Source organism: Sorex araneus, chromosome 5 (genome assembly GCF_027595985.1).
Source record: "Sorex araneus isolate mSorAra2 chromosome 5, mSorAra2.pri, whole genome shotgun sequence".
Classification (NCBI taxonomy): domain Eukaryota; kingdom Metazoa; phylum Chordata; class Mammalia; order Eulipotyphla; family Soricidae; genus Sorex; species Sorex araneus.
The window spans coordinates 72,765,497-72,787,412 of record NC_073306.1 but is presented as its reverse complement, the minus strand read 5'-3'; the positions used below and the strand labels follow the sequence as shown (position 1 = coordinate 72,787,412).

General features: G+C 38.1%; 1 protein-coding gene across 1 annotated transcript in view; it reads left to right on the top strand.

Annotated features, from left to right (window-relative positions):
• The first annotated feature begins 338 nt into the window (after nucleotides 1-338).
• Nucleotides 339-21,916, top strand: part of LOC101539405 (uricase) — a 37,619-nt gene continuing 16,041 nt past the window's right edge. The window contains exons 1-4 of the mRNA XM_055139440.1: nucleotides 339-398; nucleotides 14,020-14,238; nucleotides 17,628-17,744; nucleotides 17,843-17,921. Coding sequence (XP_054995415.1) covers nucleotides 369-398; nucleotides 14,020-14,238; nucleotides 17,628-17,744; nucleotides 17,843-17,921 — 445 coding nt within the window. The 5' untranslated portion in view covers nucleotides 339-368. The remainder of the gene's footprint in view (nucleotides 399-14,019; nucleotides 14,239-17,627; nucleotides 17,745-17,842; nucleotides 17,922-21,916) is intronic.

Below are 21,916 nucleotides of genomic sequence, written 5' to 3'. Positions count from 1 at the left end.
AATATAAAATAAATGGAAATGACAGAATCTTATCTTAAAATTTAAAATTATAATAAGAATGATCACTTGTGAAATTTTTAATCTTAAGAAAAATCTCTTAAAGGGTAACATCACAGGGTGATTCAAAGTAAGGGCAAATTGAGTTTCATTTTACCAAAGTTGTTCACATGACTTCTCCGCCTCCTAGTTTTAACCATTCAATGTGATATTTTACTTCAGAGAGGCCTTGGAGCCCTATTGGATGTCATGCAATCAAGTAAGCAAACAAACTTCCTCTCAGGTCAAATAAATAATGTCACAACCATCTGTTTTGCCCAACTATTCATTCTCATCCTTAAACTGATTCTGAAGTTGAAGGTCTAGAGAAAATGTCCTATTACCAGAATGACTATAAAAAGGTGAGACTCTTCTCTTTTTAGGGGGAAGGAAAGGATACATAAATTTATGAAAAAATTTTCTTTAAGTGCACGATGGTATTGAATCGATGATTAAATATGTTATCATAATAAATTAAGGCTTACCTTTATGCCTAGAAAATATTATGACTGTGATCTGTCTCTCTGATCATAGATCTAGAACAGATCATCATTTAGGCATCTGGGCTCAATCAATAGAAACTTTGCACTTGGGATCAATTCTATGATTAAGTTGGAGTTGTTCTGCATTCTCGGGATTCATAGGAAGGGCTCGAGGCTGTATTTTTGTCTAAGACTAATTTTTTATGTGAGAAATATTCTGGGTCACCCACTCATATTTTACCATTTTCCTGAATTAAGGGCAGAATTTGGATCTCAACTCAACCCTGATAAATCAGAATCTAGAGTCCAGGAGGACTCTAGAAATTGCATTTTTAACAGTCTTATTTAGTGATGCTGGTGCTCCCTAAACTTGCAGACTTGCTGCTCTGCTGCCAAGACTGTAGATTTATAATTCACCAAAGTGGTAAACCACCAACAATTTTCTGGCCATTCTTCTATGAGTATAATTATATTTCTATGCATTCATATACTTATTCAGAAAAAGAAATTTACCTCAAACTTTTGATCAGTATTTTCAAAAGTTAACACCCCAATTACTTTTTTAATTAAAGTGAAATAAAATTAATTTTATTTACCTTATGACATCTTCCCATAATACGATGGTAACTCAAACTTACGGCTCATAGACGAACTGAATGAATGTAAGTAGTTTGTTCTCAGTTATGTAGACTAACATTTGTTAAATAGGACATAAACAATGTTTGCTTTCTCCTTATTACATGCCTAGCGTAATGCCTGAAAAATAGTAATTGGTTCATAATTGTTAGCTGAGGTTATTTTGATTACAATCTTATCTCTTTCAGTGGTTGAACTGGGACATACTATATTAGGATGGTGTTTGCTGAATGAAATTTTATTCGAGGTCTTAAAAATAACAGCATTACTTTCTTTCCAATATTCCTTTCAAGAAAAGTTCCAATCTTTATTGCTTATCACCTGACCTGTTTACTGACGCAGTCAGAAAGTGAACAACTTTCCTTGAGCAATCACTAAATATTTGTACCCACACTGAACTTTGAAGTACTTAGGGGATTTCAACATTGCCTTAAACCCCGGGTTTTGGTGTATTTCAATTTTAACTAAAAAAAACCCAATGTTGTGGAAAGAAACAGTGAATTTGGTGAATAAAGAAAATGCAAACCAGACAGAATGTTTTTCACAATATTACCCACTTTTAAAACTAAACAATGCAATATTATGAAAATACCATATCTCCGTCACAACATGTCGCCTCCAAAAATAGTGGAATGTCCTTCGTTGTAACTTGACCAAATACACTGAACAGAGAATGATTATTCATATGGTAGTAGGTTACTTATTTTATCTCTAATGATTTAATTAATTCATTCATTCATTAAATAATTCTGGAAAATATCAAAATTAATTTTTTCTCCAAATTGACCCTCATCTGTTTAGCTGTCACATTGTAATACTTTTAGTTGCAGTATAATTGAAATGTCACATTATGTTATTTTTAAGTATAATGATTTGATATTTTAATAACTCTTATGTTGAGAAAGATTTTAATTTGCATTCTTAGAATCTCTCAAAATAAAATGTTATTAATTCTAGTCACTATGCTGCACATTACATCACCAAGGTTTATAATGAAATTTCTACTTCTTTGCCCATTTCACCCACCCCTTACTCAATGCCTCTGGCAATCACCAGTCTGCTTTCTATAGCTGTGAGCTCAGTTTTTTTTTTTTTTTGTTTTTCTTGTTTTCCTTAGATTCCACGTATAAGTGAGAACATACACCATGTTTTCCCCTGATCAATTTCATTTGCTGTCATGCTCTCAAGGTCACTTCATCTTAACCCAATACCCAGAATTCCCTTCTGTTATAGTTAAATGATATGCCCATATATGCTGTCTTCCTTTTCTACCTGCTATACTATTGCTCTGGCCCCTGTCTTCCTTTCCTAAGAGTGATTCATTATTAGGATCTTCACAGGGTCCTATTAGTACTCAGTGATAATATTGTGTATATGTGTGCATATATAAATAATATGTGATTTGTGTGCATATACCTATATTTACATAAAGCCACACTGGAAAATTTTAGTTTTGATCTCTCAGAATTGTGCTTCTTCCATGTTTTATTATTTTTTTATGTGTATTTATCTAGTGGGTTTTATGTCTCATTCACACATTCTGTTTTTTGCAGTTTTGCATTAATCTTTGATTTATATTCCAGTTGTCTCATTCTCTCTTGGAAATAGCAATCTATTAATTTATCTCTTCCAAATAATTTATGTTTTCTTCTCTGTTTAAAGTTTACTAGTCACAATGGAAGTTTTAGAAGTTCTATTAGGATCTTTTCCAAATTTATTTATTTATTTATTTTAATTCTTTTATTAAGTCACCATGTAGAAAGTTACAAAGCGTTCAGGTTAAAGTCTCAGTTATACAATGCTCAAACACCCATCCCTTCACCAGTGCACATATTCCACCACCAAGAATCACGATATACCTCCCCCCTTCCCCCCACCTCCCCAGCCCCCCACCCCGCAAGTGTAACTGGTAAATTTCACTTTACTTTCACTTTACTTTGATTACATTCAATATTTAAACAAAAAAAATCACTATTATTGATTTGGAGTTTCTCCCCCCTAAAGTCGATCTGCTGAAAAGAAAGCATTTGGTAATTTGTTTTCCATTGCTGAGAATGAAGAGATATGAGGTCAGGAGGCCACACTAGCAGCAACATAGTTTTGGATTTCTGTATTTTAGTATTTTAGTAACTAAGTCCAGAGAAATGTCTGCCAGGAATCTCAACATTGTAAGCTTGTACCTCTCAGCTACTTTATATTCCACATATGAGTGCGATCTTTCTATGTCTGTCTCTTTCTTTCTGACTCATTTCACTCAGCATGATACTTTCCATGTTGATCCACTTATATGCAAATTTCATGACTTCATGTTTTCTGACAGCTATGTAGTATTCCATTGTGTATTTATTTGGTTTTTAATATATTGCTCAAGGTAAGAATAAATTCTATCTCTTGAAGGTGATATACTCAATCTTATTATTATTATTATTATTTTGCTTTTGGGTCACACCCGGCAATGCACAGGGGTTTCTCCTGACTCTGCACTCAGGAATTACCCTTGGCAGTGCTCAGGGGACCATATGGGATGCTGGGATTCGAACCCGGGTTGGCCGCATGCAAGGCAAATGCCCTACCTGCTGTGTTATTGCTCCAGCCCCACAATCTTATTTTTAATTTATATAAAAATATTAAATATGTAATTTTATATTTTGTAAACAACAAATCCATTTGAAATCTTTGCTGGTTAGACTTTGTTATTAGTTGTTTTAAGGACTCATTTGTACTTTGTAATTTATTTATTTTTTTTTTGTACTTTGGAATTTTGACTATGAGTTTTTTTTCTGTTTTTTTGGAGTGGGGGAGGCTAAGCACACAAGTGGTGATCAGGACTTACTCCTAGCTCTGTGTTCAGGGTTCACTCCTAGTGATGAACACAGTGACAGGAAGTTCAATTGCCAGGGATCCAACTGGGATCAGCTGTATGTAAGACCAGTGTCTTAACCCTGTACTATCTTTTTGGCTACAAATTCATGTTCTTGAAGATTTATCTGTAAAAAAATTTTTAGATTGGGATAAAGTTGAGTTTCTCCATATCTGGGGCATTAATGAATTTAGCAAAGTTCATGAGAACTCCCAAATCAGCCTTATTAATTTATTATTAATATTTATTAATATATTCAAGAGCCTTTTAAAGTGTATATATATATATGTACATATATATATGTATGTACATAGGACTGGAGCGATAGCACAGCAGGTAGGGCGTTTACTTTACATGTAGCCTACCCAGGTTCGATTCCTCCGCCCCTCTTGGAGAGCCTGGCAAGCTACTGAGAGTATCTCGCCCGCAAGGCAGAGCCGAGCAAGCTCCCTGTGGTGTATTCAATATGCCAAAAAACAGTAACAACAAGTATCACAATGGAGACGTTACTGGTGCCCGCTCGAACAAATCAATGAACAACGGGATGAGAGTGACAGTGACAGTGATATACATGTAATGGAATGTACTTGCTTGAGTGTCACTTTACTTTGTTTACAAGAGCTTGAAGTACTGATATGAGAATAATGCTGCATATGACAGAAAAGGAAAAAGCTGCATACTTGGAGTGAATGGAGAGATTTGGTTCATTTTGATGAAAGAGATGAAGCCAGCAAACTACTTAGCCTCATCCATGTTACCTCCACCCTCCTCTTCTAAAGGCCTGGCTTTAGAATGTTCTGACATTCATAGAGTATTACCAGGATTCAGTGAAATGCTGGATGAGGAGTCTCTGGCACATAACTGACTCACTGTTGTTGTTTTTTTTTTTCCCAACCTTGTTTTTTTTTCTATTTCAAGACACATTTCTTTTGTTATCTGTGCAGATGGACTAAAAGCAATCTTTTGATGACATGACTCAAATGAATGCAAAAAAGTCTACATCACTAATGTTTTCAATGGTCTTTATCCAGATAAGATTAAAGTTTTACTCAGTTTCCTGTTGTTGAAGGCATAAAGCTGAATTGTTATCCTTCCCCAAAGGACAATCACTGTTCAATTCTCTCTTTCTCTCCCTTATAGCTTAAATGCCCTTTGTCATAGACATAAAATATATTTGAACTTAGAATTCCCCTGTACTGGAAAAAAGTCTAAAATTCTATTAAAAAAAAGGAATGGTTAGGACAAAGAAAATTTCTTGATGTTGGAATAAGTTCTAGTATTAGAGCTAAGTAGACTAAGACGCCCCTGTCTAACAGACTTTGTCCACTGTGTCTGCTGTGTAGCTTTGGACAACCACTTTACATCCTGAGCTAATTTTATTATTTTTATTTGGTTTTTGGGCTACACCCAATGGTGCTGAGGGTTTACACTAGGCTCTGTTTTCAGAGATCTATTCTGGCAGTGCTTGTGAGAACCATATGTGATGGGCTATGTGCAAGGCAAACACTTTCACTCCTGTACTATCTATCTAGACCTAATATTATAATTTTTATTTGAAACAACATTGCATTTTAAAATTATGGAGATTTCATATGTGAAACATTAACAATGTGTATGCTTCTGTGGTTCCAATTTATACCCCAAATTTACCCCCTCTAGTTAATTTTAAAATAAGGTTTCTTTTTGTCAACTCACAGAAATTTTGTGAGGGAAGGATAAAATAATGTATGTCTCAGTCAGAAGAGGACTATTTATTTATTTTTAAGTTTTTTCAATTGATTGAAGTACTTTATTTACAATACTGTTCATGATGATTTTGCACATACAATTCAGCACCACACTCATCATTAACTAGTGCACCTAACAGTCCCAAAATCCTTTTCTTCCTTTTGCCTGGCCAAAAAAATACTCATCTTTGCGAATCAGATCTCTCTTTGTGTTGCCTTCGGCCTTTTGTTGCTACCTTGCTGTATGTCTTTTAGTTTCACATATAAGGGAGATCGTTCTATATCTATTGTTTTTCTTTTGATTTACTTCACTCAGAATCGATGGACAGAAAATGTTTAAATAGTGTAGAAATATAAATGCCTGTGGTAGCATGGACTATTTCTCTCCTTTTGTTGAGATAAGAATGCATCTTTTCTCTACCTAGTCATGGAGAGCTTGTTCATCAGTTGTATATGGATGAACCAAGTATGGATACCAATCATTTCTGAAAAGGAGGCAAGAACATACCATTGAAGTAGTGAGGTGCATAATCTGTTTTTTTTTCTTCTGTCTTTGTCATATAGATACTGTGTAGTATTTGAAGGAGACCCGATCCACCTAGATAATCTGTGACCTTTATAGGGGACCTAACCCCATGTCTTCGTTTGCCAATGTTTTATAATAAAAGATGCTTCACAGCATTATTGTAAACTATTAAAGTAAACAGAAAATGCAAATTTCATGAGACACAGCCAACTCTCTGTGTATGGTTTCTACTATTATTTTTATCTGCAAGATATACATTCAGAAATAGGCATCTTCCTTATTTATTTATTATTTTTCATTTTTTTATTGAATTACTGAGAACAGTTACAAAAATTTCCAGTCTAAGTCTCAGTCGTACAATGATCAAACACCCATCCCCTCACCAGTGCTCACCCTCCACCACCAAGAACCCCAGTATACTCCCCATCCCACCCCTTTCCCCACCTATGTGGCAGATGATTTCCACCTTACTCTCTCTCCGCTTTGATCACATTCTATATTTCAACAAAAGATCCACCATTATTATTTGGAATTTTCCCCAACATTCAGACCTGGCAAAAAGGCATCATTAGATAATTTGTTTTCTATTGCTGATATGAAGAGCATTTTGGATTGCTGATATTTTAGCAACAAGTCTGGAGGAATTTCTGCCAAAAGCCGCTGGGTTCCTAGGTTGTTTTGTGTGCCTCTGGGATCATGGCCACTCAGGAGCCAGGAGCCGTTCGTTCAACTCAGGTCCTTATAGGGGCAGGGAGAGGGGCCGGTTCCACCCCCCCCCCCCATCCTGTGACACCCCTCATGTCACATCACTGCAGTCTCATACCTGTCTGTCCAATAGGCTCTGAAAAAGGTGGCAGCCACTGTGCTGCCAGGAAGAAAAGGCAGAAGGGACAACACCTTTCCCCACCCGGGTGGTATGGTGCCATAGTTTAATGCTCAGTCTAGATGCATTTCTGCCAGAAGCCGCTGGGTTCTGGGATTGGTCTGTGTGCCTCTGGGATCATGGCCGTTCAGGAGCCAGGAGCCATTCATGGGTGGCAACTCACGATGGGGTCTCATCGAGGCTGGCTGGGAGAAGGACCAGTTCCAACCCCCCGCCCCCGTCCAACAGGGCCCTGCATGTCATCACTCTCTCTAGTTTTGGGCAGGGGCAGATGCTAGGTCATTTATTTTCCATTGCTCACTTTGCCTATCAGGAAAGGTCTCTCGGCTTTTCTGGGACCATGTGGTACCAGGATCAAACTTGGGTCAGTGTCACTCAAGGCCAGTCCTTTTTTTTTTTTTATTGAATCACCGTGTGGAAAGTTACATAGTTCTCAGGGTTATGTCAGTTATACAATACTCAAACACCCTTCCCTTCACCAGTGCCCATATTCCATCACTAACCACCCCAGTATACCTCCCACCTCCCGCCCCCTCCGATCCCCCCAATTCCCCCCTTGTAAGTGATAAGTTTCATTTTGTTTACTCTTTGCAAACAAAATGAAATTTATCTTGATTACATTCCATGTTTCAACTCATAACTCACTATTGTTGCTGGAGTTCCCCCCCGCCAAAAAAAAAAAAAAAAAGAAAAGGCAGTCCTACTGCCAAGGAAGCATTTGATAGTTTTCCATTGCTGAGAATGTAGAGATATTAAGTCCCGCTGTTTGTTACATAACTTTTCTTCATTTTTCCCCCCTCCTTCCCACGCCACCGAGTTCATGCCTGCTTAGTAATCTTCATAGTATGATTGACATCAAGGCCAGTCCTTTAATCCTTGCACTGTATCTCCTGTCCAAGGGACCCATTAAATGTATATATTTTCATAAAATTATCTTCTGATCCATATTTTGAGGGATCTAATAATTCTTTGTTGTGGGATTTCTTATCCCCATCCCAGGAAAACCTGAGGGTCTTGTTTTAGTTCCTGTTTCCAAGGCTATTGGTGCTGTGGAAAGGTAGCTAAGAAAATCAACATCTCCACAGTTTCGTGATGAATTCCTTTTCCTTTGTAATTGGTAGAAGTATGAAAATAACATGAATACTTCGATATGGAGTCCTTATTGTATAATAGACCCTTTCTCCCATAACTATGCATGTGACTTGTTACACTGTTTTTAAAACATCTGCTTGACAAATTCCTTTAGAGTCACACTTTGAACAGAACTTAAAGGCATATCTGCTCCCAACCTGAGTCGCAAAAATAAGCTACTCTGTCGTCTGAAGCACAATGACATTTTCTACTAGATATCAATATTTTTCATTTGACATTTAGTAGTTTCTAGGCAGCCAAAAAAATACCAGCTGCTTCTATCACTATTATTCATCATGATTGTTCCTATCATTATGTATTGTTAAGATCCACCAAAGTGATATTAAAAATTGTTCATATGAGTACACTTCTTTCTCATATGAGTTCAGCATTTTCCCCTGAAGTCTTTTTGTTCACAAACACCTAGGAAAGTAGGAAAAGGGAAAACCTAGGTAGGGAAATGAAAGCCTTTCCATGGCACATTCTGAAGACAGAGAGATGGTCTCCATGCACAGTTCTCCCATCTAACCTGGCACACTGCAACTGAATTGGTGCTTGGAGATGTATCTGAAATATCTAGCACATTCTTAATTCTCTCTTGTGAGAGGCAGAAGTGATTTTTACAAGATGATCTCCTAAGGCTTAGTAGAAAATTTTAGTCATTTTACAATTTAAGTTTATAAAAGTTTTTCCTTAGTCTTTTCCTAGCTTTTCCTTACATCAAATCTGTTCTCTGGGACTTCTAGAAAGATGATAGTCAACATCACTTTCAGCGGGACCTGGAAACAAGAAAACATCAATGTACATAAAATTCATTGAAAAATTTCTGAGAATTTCTCTGAGATTACTTGCAGGCAAATAATGATTCCCCACGCCCTTATATCTCAAGGCAAGCTCAAGAAAAATGTTTTTTGCTTCATGTAATATTGCTGTTATTCATCACTATTGTTCCTATCATTACGTATTGTTAAGATCCACCAAAATGATATTAAAGATTGTTCATAGGAGTATACTTCTTTCTCATATGAGTTCAACATTTTCTGGAAAAGAGCAAAGCCTGCTGATATTTTGTCCAGAGTATTACTCTAAGTAATTGACTTTGCTTCTTCAAACCATGCAAGTCTCAGGAACAAACCAAGAATAAGCCTAGAAAGAAATAGATTGTGTCATGCTGAGTACTCTGATTTTATCACCCTGCCTCTGAATTGAAGTGTACATAGGCCTTTATCCCTGAGAGTAATTGGAAGAACCCTTGGGGACAAAAAGCTTTGTTATTCTTGGCATTTATAGCTAACATTTATTGAACACCTGTTATTTTCCCAGCCTATATTTTTGTTTTTCATTCTGCTATTCTGATAATCTAAAAAGTGGATTGTTATCTACTATTATTCCTCTTTTAGAGTTGGAGAACTATGTCTCCATTCACAAAGCTAAGAAGTGTCAGAACGCATGCTCACTCTTGGCCTGCATAGCTCAGGGGCCCAGAGTCCATCCTCTCGACCACATGACCATACTCCCTTGGAGAGCAATTTTGTGTTTTACTGTTTTACTGGGCTGGAGCGGTAGTACAGCAAGTAGGGTATTTGCCTTGCACACAGCCAACCCAGGTTTGATTCTTCCATCCATCTCGGAGAGCCCAGCAAGCTATCAAGAGTATCACGCCCGCATGGCAGAGCCTGGCAAGCTCCCTGTGTCGTATTTGATATGCCAAAACACAGCAACAACAAGCTTCACAATGGAGACGTTACTGATGCCCACTTGAGCAAATCGATGAACAATGGGACAACAGACAGTAGCTACAGTGCTACTGTCCAGATCTTGAACTTAGATTTCGATATCATCCAATATGGTTCTGAAATCTGCTTCTGATTTCCCTACCTACAGGACTTGGAGGAGATTTTATAGAGGATAAAAACTCAGTTCTTGTTCTGGTCAAGATTTATTCTAGGAGATCCTATTGCAAACCTCTTGACTCACACACTGTTCTTATTCAATCCTGCCCCAGCCGCAGGCGGTCATGTCCTCTTAATTCTGACTCATTGCTCCATCAACCTGATGACTCAGGTTTTGCTGGGGTGCCAAGGCCTCCACCAGAGGCTTGAAAAGGAGCACTGACCTCTCTGACGTGTACCACGTATGAACTCCAGGTGGGTGTGCTGGGTTGGAGCACTCTGTCTTGGTAGCAGTGTGCACACTTTGTGCTGTGTCGCTGGCTCTGCTCAATCCTGCCCATCTAGGGCTTTGTTCTTCGGGGGTGCCCATGATTGCCAGGCTGTGGTGCTCAAAAGGGCAGAAGGTGCTTTCCCATGGCCCAGGGAAGAGGAGCATCCTGATTGGGGTTCAAGTGAAGAGATATATTCTTTCTTTTTAGCATTTTCCTTAACTCTCCCATGTCATCACACCACAGTGTAAGTGGTAGTAAAGTGTTTGCTCATTCAGTACATATTTTTTAAGGCACCTGTTTATGTTCTAGGTCCTGTGCACTGGGGTTGTCATGACAACTCGGATAAAAATTGTTCTTTCTTTCATAGTTTATCATCTTTTGAATGAATCATAGACATGAAGAGTAGATTGCAAACAATTTGATAAAGACTCTGATAATGCCATAACAGAGTGTTTTGAGAGCATATAACAGGGTGTTTTCTGTGGATTTAAAGGGCTTGCTGGGGCAGATAACTGGAAGAAAGTTAACTTCCAAGACTTGGAGGATGATTAGAAGAAATTAGGCAGATGAAGAGGTTAGAGGTCAAGTAACAAGGAAAATCAGACTTTCAAGAAAGAAGGAATGAGATCAGATGTAGTACAAGGATTAAGTGGCTTGACTAGTCAGAAGCTGACCCCATTTTCATCCTCAGCACCACATCTGGTCCCCCAAATACTACTGGGAGTGATCTCTGAGCTCAGAGAGCACTAATCCCTAAGTGGGAGCATCCCCACATGTGAACCAAACCCATGGCCCCTAAAAAGAAAAGGAATGAATGCAACTTTAGAGACCCACAGGCAGTAAAAGCAGACAGAAGTTTGGCAGCCACAAAGAGCTGAGAACAGCTGAAGCCAAGTTTGAAATAGAATGTGGCAAGGTGTGAAGCAGGAGAGGTTAGTAGAGGTGATGGCATGAAGGTTGACTGCAGTACCAACTTTCTGTGGGTCACACACTGAACCACCGTAATTTAGACAATAACTGGCAAGAGAAGGCACAGAGAAATAATCTACATTTGGCTATACTCCTGGATTATTCCTGGTTCTGAGCTCAAGGATCACTTCTGGTGGGTTTAAGGAACCATATGGGGTTCCAGGGCTAGGACGAATGGAGATGTTACTGGTGCCCGCTCGAGCAATTCGATGATCAACGGGATGACAGTGATGCAGTGATGGGGTTCCAGAGATTGAACCCAATTCAACCATGTGTGAATTAAATGTGCTACCCGCTGTATTATCTTTCCGACCTTGGAGTCACTTGTTTTGAGTTCTACTATGGACTGGGAGTAATAAATAATCTCATAGTACTTACTTAGGTCTTGGAGTATCCCCTTATAATCTAGGAGCTCTAAGACCGTCCAGTGCCTCCTTCTTACCTCGGGTTCCCACTGGAGTCCTGTGACTCAAGACACACCAGTCGTTCCCTTACTGCTTCTAGCAATGCCCCCCTCAGATATCTGGTGCCCTGACGTCAGGTCTACTTCTACAACCAGGTCTGACACGTCCATAATTGCTAAGGTTGACCTCACCACATCACTGGGTGTTAAGGACCAAGCCAGCACTTTCACACTGACCAGCAACCCTACTAGTAGGGGTGGTTATTCCACTGTATAAACGGGAAAACTGAAACTCAGAGACATCAAATGCCTTCTCACAAGACACAAAGCTGAGAGAGGCAAGTGAGAATTTGGATCTGGTTTGATTCCAAAGCTACTCCATGTACTTAATAGCGCGTCTTTATCTGTTGGTAGTTAATGACTAGGCTCTTTTGCATTTTCTTGGGATTTCTTGAGAATTTCCTACTGATCTTTTCCTGAGGAGTCAAGATCTTAAGCTTGGGTCAGAGGGTCTTGTTTTCTGTCTTGGAGCCACAACTGGCAATGCTCAAGGGCTTCTTCCAGTTCTGTGCTCCAGATTGCTCCCAGAAATTCCAGGGGTGTGAGACCATATGTGATGGGGATGGTAGCTGGACCTCCTGCTTGTTAGCCTGCACTCAGTCTGTGGGGCTGTTCCTCTAGTGCTGGTTCATAGAATTTTGAAGGACCTCACTAAGAGCTATTTTTGAGGGTTTTCTCCAAGAACTAAATATGTCCCTCTCACATAGAAAGGACTCAGCACAGGTAGCACAATCCTCAAGAACATGTTTGGAGATCAATTTGATGCATGTTCTTCCAGGCTTTTGCTCAAGTTCATCTTCCCTTTCCTAAGTTGATTAAGAATAAGCTAAAAAAATAGCTTCTAAAAAAATAAAAAGCAACTTCAAATTCTGACTTTGGCTAGTATTTTTTAATTTCTCCCAGAAAATTTAGTGATTAAAAAAATAATGCAAATGTACTGATAGATCTCCACCTAAGTACAATTAGCAGGTGAAATACCTTCTTCAACACCCAGTCAGACTCACTGCACAATGTTTTTGAGTTACTTTTACACCATTATTTTAATGTTCAATTCTAAATGAAATAGTGTTTCTGTTCCTCTGCTTCTGCCCTTTATTTTCAAAACACTGATAAAGCTGGGATCCATCTCACGGATTCTAACTGTAGAGATGGATGTTCTATGCTAGCAAGGACACTGGTTTCAGACAAGGGCACTAATGAATCAATTACCAGGCTCTTATTAAGTGTCTCCTAGCTAAAAGCATAGCTTTTTTTGCAAAACCGGATGGCCCTTTCTGTACTCTTGAAAGTAATCTGGACCCATCACTTATTATATTTATTATGAGCAGCAAGAAGAAGCAATTTTCAAATTGTTTTTATTGATCTTGGTGCATTTTCCACTGAATAGGACTCTCTACTTAAAAGGAGATATAGTGAATTCCAATTAACATAGTAAAAATATTTTGTTGAAGAAAGACTTTTAAAAATAGTTGATAGTAATATACAATTTGGAGTTAACAGACCTGAACATGAATCCTGGCCCTCTATTTTTCTTTTATAAAGCATTTTTTAAGTTTTAAAATTTTAAGCACCATGATTTACAATACTGTTATGATAGCGTTCATGCATACAACATCCCAATATCATACCCTTTACCAGGTAGATTAAGGGCATTCTTTATGTCCCCACCATGGTAACATCAGTTCTGTAGGCCACTTACTTTTCTAGCTATGTGAACTAAGCTGAGGACCTCAGTTTCTCTTACTATAAACTGGGAATAATATTATTTCATGTATCTATAAAACAATAAAATATTATTTCATATATAACATTGAAATATGTTATATTTTATATAACATATATCTTAAATATATTTTTTCATATATAACAGTGAAATATTATTTCATTGTTTAAAGGACTAGATTTAGCAATTTAGTGTGGGAATTATTATGATCAAGAAATCCATCTCCCTATCTTTGATAACCAATTTATATATTTTCATCTGCTAATTATCTTTTCTCCTTCTTCAGGATCTTGCTTTTGTGAATACTCTGAATTTTATTCTTTATAATTTTATTCTAAAGACAAGGCTTAAAGAAGTTTCAGCTGAAGTTTTGCTTTTATTCAACTTCTTTCAATCAGATGATTATGTTTTCATTGCAGAATGATGAAGTGGAGTTTGTCCGAACTGGCTATGGAAAGGATATGGTAAAAGTTCTCCATATTAGGCGAGATGGAACATATCACACCATTAAGCAGGTGACAACATCAGTGCAGCTTACTCTGAGCTCCAAAAAAGATTACCTGCATGGAGATAACTCTGACATCATCCCTACAGACACCATCAAGAACACAGTTCATGTCTTGGCAAAGTTAAAAGGAGTACGTATTATTCTTTTCAGATACTGTCTTCCTTAAAGCTAACTCCACGACACTATAGCAGGAGTCTGTTAGTTTTTCCTTAGTGGAGGGTGGGATGCTGAGGATTTAACTCAGGGTGTATAGTCACATGAAAGTCATAAGAAATTTTCTATTCTTTTCTAAAATTCTCAACCTTACAGAAAAATTTGCCTTAAAAACAAAAATGAGGGGCCGGAGCGATAGCACAGCGGGTAGGGTGTTTGCCTTGCATGCGGCTGACCCGGGTTCGATCCTCGGCATCCCATATGGTCCCCCAAGCACCGCCAGGAGTAATTCCTGAGTGCAGAGCCAGGAGTAACCCCTGAGCATCGCTGGGTGTGACCCAAAAAGCAAAAAAAAAAAAAAATGAAGCAGAACAAAAAACCTTATCTGAAGGTTGGAAGATGACCCAGTGACTTTCAGAGCTTGCCTCACAAGAAAGAGGCCATGAGTGGAAACTCTGGTGCTGCCAGCTTGAACAAACGGTCCTAACAACTCCAGCAAAGACCCCTAATGAGGATGAAAAAGAGAAAACAAAGCCTGTCTCTTTGTTCTTTTCCTTGGGTTCTCAACCTGATTTCAGTGAGAAACCATCTGACAATGTTACATATTTAAGTAGCATCATTGGCAAACGAGGTCCTGCAAGGATTTCAGAATAGAATTTAACACATTTGTTATGCACTCCTTTGAGTCATATTATACTCCTCCCTCCTTTTAGGATGGTGTGCATTTATAGAAAATAGTGCTAGTTCTCTTCCGGGTATTATTATAGAAAAAAATTTTGTGTATAAGATACATTTTGAAATCTATTTATCCTACTTTTAGTGTCATAATTTTTCCAGCTCCCCGACCACTTATTTACTCTTCAAAGGGTTCTTGGATTTGTTTGTAGCTGATGTTTTAACATGTCCAGCTTGTTGTTGTTGTTGTTTTAAATAGAAAAATGTAGTATTTCGCTTCCTGGTGTTATTTAAGTATACGTGAACTATATTGGGCTACGAGAAGATTTCTGACAGTTCAAGAAAATAATTATTTAAAATATCTGATTAGTTAATTTTTATTTAATTCATTTGGAGGGACTCCCCAGTGGTGCTCAGGGGACCCAGGGACCTTGTCAGGCAATACTTAGCAAGCTAATCAGGCCCTGAGGTGCTGAACATTACTAGGGCCTGATCTTGTGACTCTGGTGGACCCATGTGGTATTGGGGATCAAATTCAACTTGGGCACATGCAACCACCACCCATACCATTTCTCTTAGCTGGCTATTTTTTTTTTAATTTTTAAGGACTCTCACAAGACAAACAATATAATCAAAAAGAATATTTTCTTATGCTTATGTAAGAAATCCACATTCATAGTGCATGAAAACGGAAGTACATTTTCTCCTAAGCCTGTATCCAACTAGAACTTTCTCTTGCTAATTAGAATGGCCCACCAAGTTTGAGTTGCACTCTAAAAAAAGGCATTGTTCTCTTTAAAAAATATTTTGAAAATAAGCTTCTGTCCTGTCGTGTGACAGAGCTAGGAGACAGATTTCCTGGACTGTGAAAGTCAGACCTGGGTCTTAATAGTAATTTAAATTTATTCATTCTAATTACAGTGTCCATTTCCTCCCTCCCTCCCTCTCTCCCTCCCTCCCTCCCTCCCTCCCTCCCTTCCTTCCTTCCTTCCTTCCTTCCTTCCTTCCTTCCTTCCTTCCTTCCTTCCTTCCTTCCTTCCTTCCTTCCTTCCTTCCTTCCTTCCTTTCTTCCTTCCTTCCTTCCTTCCTTCCTTCCTTCCTTCCTTCCTTCCTTCCTTCCTTCCTTCCTTCCTTCCTTCATCCTTCTTTTCCTAATTCTCTTCTTCCTTCTTTCCCTCCTTCCTTTCTTGTCTTTTGGTCTTGGGACCACATCCACAGTGACTCAGGGCCTGCTGCTATGCACTCAGGGATAACTCCTAGTGCTTCAGGGAGCATATGGGGTCCTGGGATTGAATTTGGGTCAGTTACATGCTAGGCAAGTGCCATAACCCTAATGCTATCTCTTTGGACCTATATAATTTTTTATCCAAACTAGGGCACTATTCAGAATAAAATAAGATGCGATCAATAATTATTTTGGAATACTTATAGAATCATTACATAATGTCTGCAATTAGTTCATAGTAATTATAGGAAAAGCCATACAATAATCAGTCAACTATGCTGGAGCCATAAAACATTGTGTAGAAATCAACTAACATAATGACTTTGTGTTAAGGTAAGGAGCTGCTTTGTGGGTGGCAAGCTGGGATGGTTGATAGAATACTTACATGCAAAGCCAGGAAGCTGAAGTGGCCCTTTATAAATGTTTTTCCTTAAAAAAATGAGATGGCGGGGCTGGAGCAATAGCACAGCAGCTAGGGCATTTGCCTTGCTGCAGCCAACCCAGGTTTGAATCCCAGCATCCCATATGGTCCCCCAAGCACTCCCAGGAGTAATTCCTGAGTGCAGAGCCAGGAGTATTACCCCTGTGCATCGCTGGGTATGACCCCCCCAAATAAAATTGAGATGGCCCATACCAGCCTCATAAACAGACCAGAGTATTAGAGAATATACTGTACTACTCTAGGTGAGCTCACTGTGAGGAGAATCTGAATCTGGGGAGAACCAGTTTGTTCCTCTGTTGACATCATCTCCTGTAATGTGGATTTCTTTTCAAAGCAAAAAGGAGCTGTTTTACGTTGCAAAAAGACCAAAAGCATCTCTCAAGAGTCTCTTTTGGGGAGGGAGACTGGAGTGATAACACAGTGGGTAGGGCATTTGCCATGCACACGGCCGACCCAGGTTCGATTCCCAGCATCCTGAGCACTACCATCGTGTATCGTGCACTGCCTGTGCATCACCGGGTGTGACCCAAAAAGCAAAAAACAAAAACAAACAAAAAAAGCGTTTCTCGTTGGGCCCAGAAATAACTCAGTGGTTAGAATGCCTGCCTTGTCAGCCTGAGGCTGTGAGTTAAATTCCTGGAGCTCAGTAGCACTCAAACCTGAGCTCCAATCCCTGAGACACTGCTAGTTTGGGATCCCTGTGGTGCTAATTGTGACTCTGCTGCACCTCCCACAAATAGATGTGTGTGAGCACCCAAACTAAAATTTGTGCCAAGAACCTACCCGCACTGAAACTAAAGTATCTAAGCACCAAGAGAATGTGACCCTTAGTTATGGCAACAGCATGGAAGAGATGGGGAGGGAAAAGAAAAAAAGCAAATAATTCTAATGTAAATTAAAGTCTTTTTTTTTAATTTTATGCATCTCTGAGATCTTCAAGGGTATTGAAATTTCATTTTTCAATGGGGTAATTGTTCTTAGTTTTGATTGCTAGCATTTTGTTTTTTCCTTTTTTCTTTTTCAGATCAAAAGCATAGAAGTCTTTGCTCTGAATATTTGTGAGCATTTCCTTTCTTCTTTTAGCCATGTAACCCGAGCTCATGTCTGCGTGGAAGAAGTCCCTTGGAAGCGTTTTGAAAAGGTTATCTCACTTATTTGTCCCTCCATTTAATTAAAGAAACTGACTTTATGGCATATGCTAAAATTTTACTGGAAACACATTTTTTTTCTAATTTTCAGAATGGAGTAAAGCATGTCCATGCATTTATTCACACTCCCACTGGAACGCATTTCTGTGAGGTTGAACAGATGAGGAGTGGTGAGAAAATATTTTTCATACTTTGATTCTGCAATAGCTGTTCTGTTCTTTTCCCTTCTCCTAAACAATTCTGTTCATTAACACTGAGGAAAACCGTAGAGAATTTTTAATCTGAAATGGTAATTATCATGGTTGATTTGGTTGATGTGAAAGAGCCATTTAATCTTTATCTTAAAATACAAAAATAAAATAATACACTTTGCAACATACCTGGGGGTTGGATGGAATAATTTTTTTTTGAGTTTTAATTTGAGTCACAGTGATTTACAGTACTGGTAACATTAGGGCTTCAAGCACACAACATCTCCAGCTCAGTGTGATGTTCACTGCACCTCGTGCCCCCCCTCCCCTCAAGGCCAAGGCCCCTGCTGGCCTTGGAAAGCTCAGCTCTGTAGACCAAATGTGGCCATGGGATAGTCCCTTGCTATGCTCCTTTATAATAAATTAAAATTAATTTATTCCCCGACTTTGAGGTGAAGGGAAAAAATGTTCCTGTTTAACAGCAAACCAAATCTCTGAGTTTCTGACCAGTGATATTTTTTTTGTAATATACAATGCTGGGCTGGAGCGATAGCACAGCGGTTGGGCGTTTGCCTTTCACGTGGTCCACCCGAGTTCGATTCCTCCGCCCCTCTCGGAGAGCCTGGCAAGCTACCGAGAGTATTGAGCCATCGAGGCAGAGCCTGGCAAGCTACCCGTGCGTATTGGATATGCCAAAAACAGTAACAATAAGTCTCTCAGTGAGAGATGTTACTGGTGCCCACTGGAACAAAGCGATGAGCAACGGGATGACAGTGATACAGTGATACAGAGATACAATGCTGTAGCACTGTAGCACTGTCGTTCCGTTGTTCATCAATTTGTTCGAGCAGGCACCAGTAAGGCCTCCATTGTGAGACTTGTTACTGTTTTTGGCATATTGAATACCCCACGGGTAGCTTGCCAGGCTCCGTCTTGCGGATGGGATACTTTCAGTAGCTTGCTGGCCTCTCCGAGAGGGACGGAGGAATCGAACCTGGGTTGCATGCAAGGCAAACAAGCACCCTATCCACTGTGCTATCACTCTAGTCCCATATACAATGCTATAATTAGTATATAATATCTACTAAATAACAATCAAGTTTTTCTAACATTTTACTTATATGATAATAGCAATTATAATTACTATATAAGGATATAATTTAAGATGGCAATAGTTATTGTATTATTTTATTAATCAAATAATTTAAAAATGAGCCATGGAACAGAATGACCATATAGATCTTATTGGTGGTTATAATTGAACCTAACACACTAATTTTTAATTGCTAAGTCTTGTCTTTGGGAATCGTTGAGGCTGCCAGAGAATGGTTCAATAATTGATTAAGAATTAGACTAGAAGACCTCTAAAAATCAAGGAGCTAAGCAGGGAAGAAATGTCTCTATCCTGATGCAAAACAAACGTTAATGATCATTATAAATTGAGTGCACCTTGTACTCTTTTCTTTCCTATTTTATTTTCCTCTTCTCTTCTTCTCTTTCCTTTGTGTTCCTTGTTCCTTTCTTTGCTTTTTTTTCTATAGCTTTTTGTTTGTTTCTTTCTTTCTTTTTTGGCCCACACCTGGTGATGCTCAGGGGTTACTCCTGGCTCTGCATCCAGGAATTACTCCGGGTTGGCCACATGCAAGGCTACCATCGTACCATTTTTGCTCTGGCCCCTCTATTTTTACTTTCTCTTTCTTCTCTAGCTTTCTAGTAAGAATCGGAGGCAACATCTCATAGATGTTAGAAATACTGTAGGGTTAATAAGTATAAGTCCTTTCTTTTATGAGTTCTAGTACATAAACTATCATTTGATATTTTCCATTGCATTAAATTATAGATATAGCCAGGTCCTTTTCAGTGTTTGATTAATTATTATGAAATTATTACCATATAAAGGAGACTAAATAACTAGCTGTTGAATTAAGTTGAAAAGATAATGCTCTTTTAAATCTTCTAAATGTGTAGTCTAGTGATAAATTTAACTCTCTGAGCTGTTTATTAATTCAGATGCAATTCCTTGCCCTTCCTCTCCCTCCTTCCTTCCTTCTTGACTTAGGTAGTTGACTTTAGCAGAGAGATAAAGGTTTCTAATTTCCAAAATCATAATAACTAGATTCATAACATTATAAATTCTAAACCAGCACTGCTCAGCAAAAACATAACATAATCCACATTGTGTGTGTGAGATGTGGGGCTTCACACATGCAAGCAAGCACTCTACTATCCCATCATGATAAATATCCCATCCCTTTATACTCTTAAAATTTTCTAATGGTCACAATAGAAAAGCAAAAAAACATTGTTAATATTTTGATGAGATATATGCAAAATAAATAAGTATGTAATAATATAAAATTATTAATAAGATATTTTAAAATGAAGACTTTGTATGTATTTTGTATTTAGAGTATAGCCTAATTCACACTTACTGTATACCAAGTGCTTAATAATTACCTATGGCTAGTGGCTACCAAATTGGTTAGCTAAATCATTTCAAGTAACTTTTGCAATAGTTAGAACATTTTTTATTCCATATTCAATTCTGTAAAATAATAACTAGGGCTAGAACTAGCTTTCAGAAATACTGATTTTTAAAGTGAGAGAATTTACAGATTAAGCTTATGTCTTTCTTTGAAATACTAATAACTCAACAATGATTTTGAGAACATTTCTATATACTAGGGGTTGCATATTTAGACGTAAGTGAAACACTCTAACAATAATGAGTTTACAGTATAAAAATAGTAGGATATACATGGTCACTGTCACTGTCATACCATTGTTCATCGATTTCCTTGAGCAGACACCAATAATGTCTTCATGTGTCCCTGTTGCGTGCTAGTGTAGCCCGATGGCATTTGCTTGCTCCAGGAACACAAAGAGCACATTGTTGTTACTGTTTTTGGCATATCAAGTACATCATGGGTAGCTTGCCAGGCCAGGCTCTGCTGTGCAGGATATACATTATATATTATAAATAAATATATATACAGTAATATATATGTATATGTTTATAGTTTGAGGGTCTATACGCAAAGAGGTACAGAAAATCATTTCTCCTAGGATAATCTGGAAGCCTTAATAGGGGAGAAAATTTTCTAATAGATGCTTTAAATTTTAATTGAGCAAATGACTTTGGTAAAACAGCATAGAATATATTGGACAAAGAAAAGAGATTATAACTAAAAGAAATGAGCACAAGAATTATAAAAGAGAAGAGGGTAACTAATATAATTTGAATACTGATGGCATGGCATGTACACGTGCATGTACATGGCATGTCAATCAGCATACTGAGAAATTAATTTTGGTGTAGAAAAAGGAATTTGAGGAATGGTAACAAGTGTGAACGTTCTAATTCTTAGGATGCAAGACAAAGAGATAAAAAATGAAACATTTTGAAAGAACTAATGTGCCCTACTAAGGAGACTTGGAGGCAGTTTTCCAAGATAATTAAACCCCCAAGTCTTGGAATCAGATTGCACTGCATTTGAATTTGAAGTCCACTGTTTAATAAGTTTCTAACTATGACCAAGTTACTTATACTTTACTTATACTTTAGTGTTATTTTAAATCTGTAAGGTGAGGAAGACAAGGTTCACCCCAATGATTGTTCAGAGAATGAAAGAAGTATTAATGTACTTCCTTTAATTAATTAATTAAATTGGGGGGGGGCTGGAGATCAGCTCAGTAGTCTGAGAGCACGCTTTGCATGTAGGAAATTGGTGTTTGATCCCCAGTATCACATGTCACAGTGCCTGGAATATCCCCTGAGGATTGCTGCGAGTGGTCCAGGGAAAAAACTAAAAGAAATAGAAGCATTTGGTAGAGCACACAGAAAATAATTCTTAAATACTATCATCATCAAAACCATAATAATAATCACTATTATTTTAGAAGAATAATAGAGAACCAGAGAAGGTATGTGTATATGTATGCATGTGCATGTATGTATGTATGTACTTTAATAA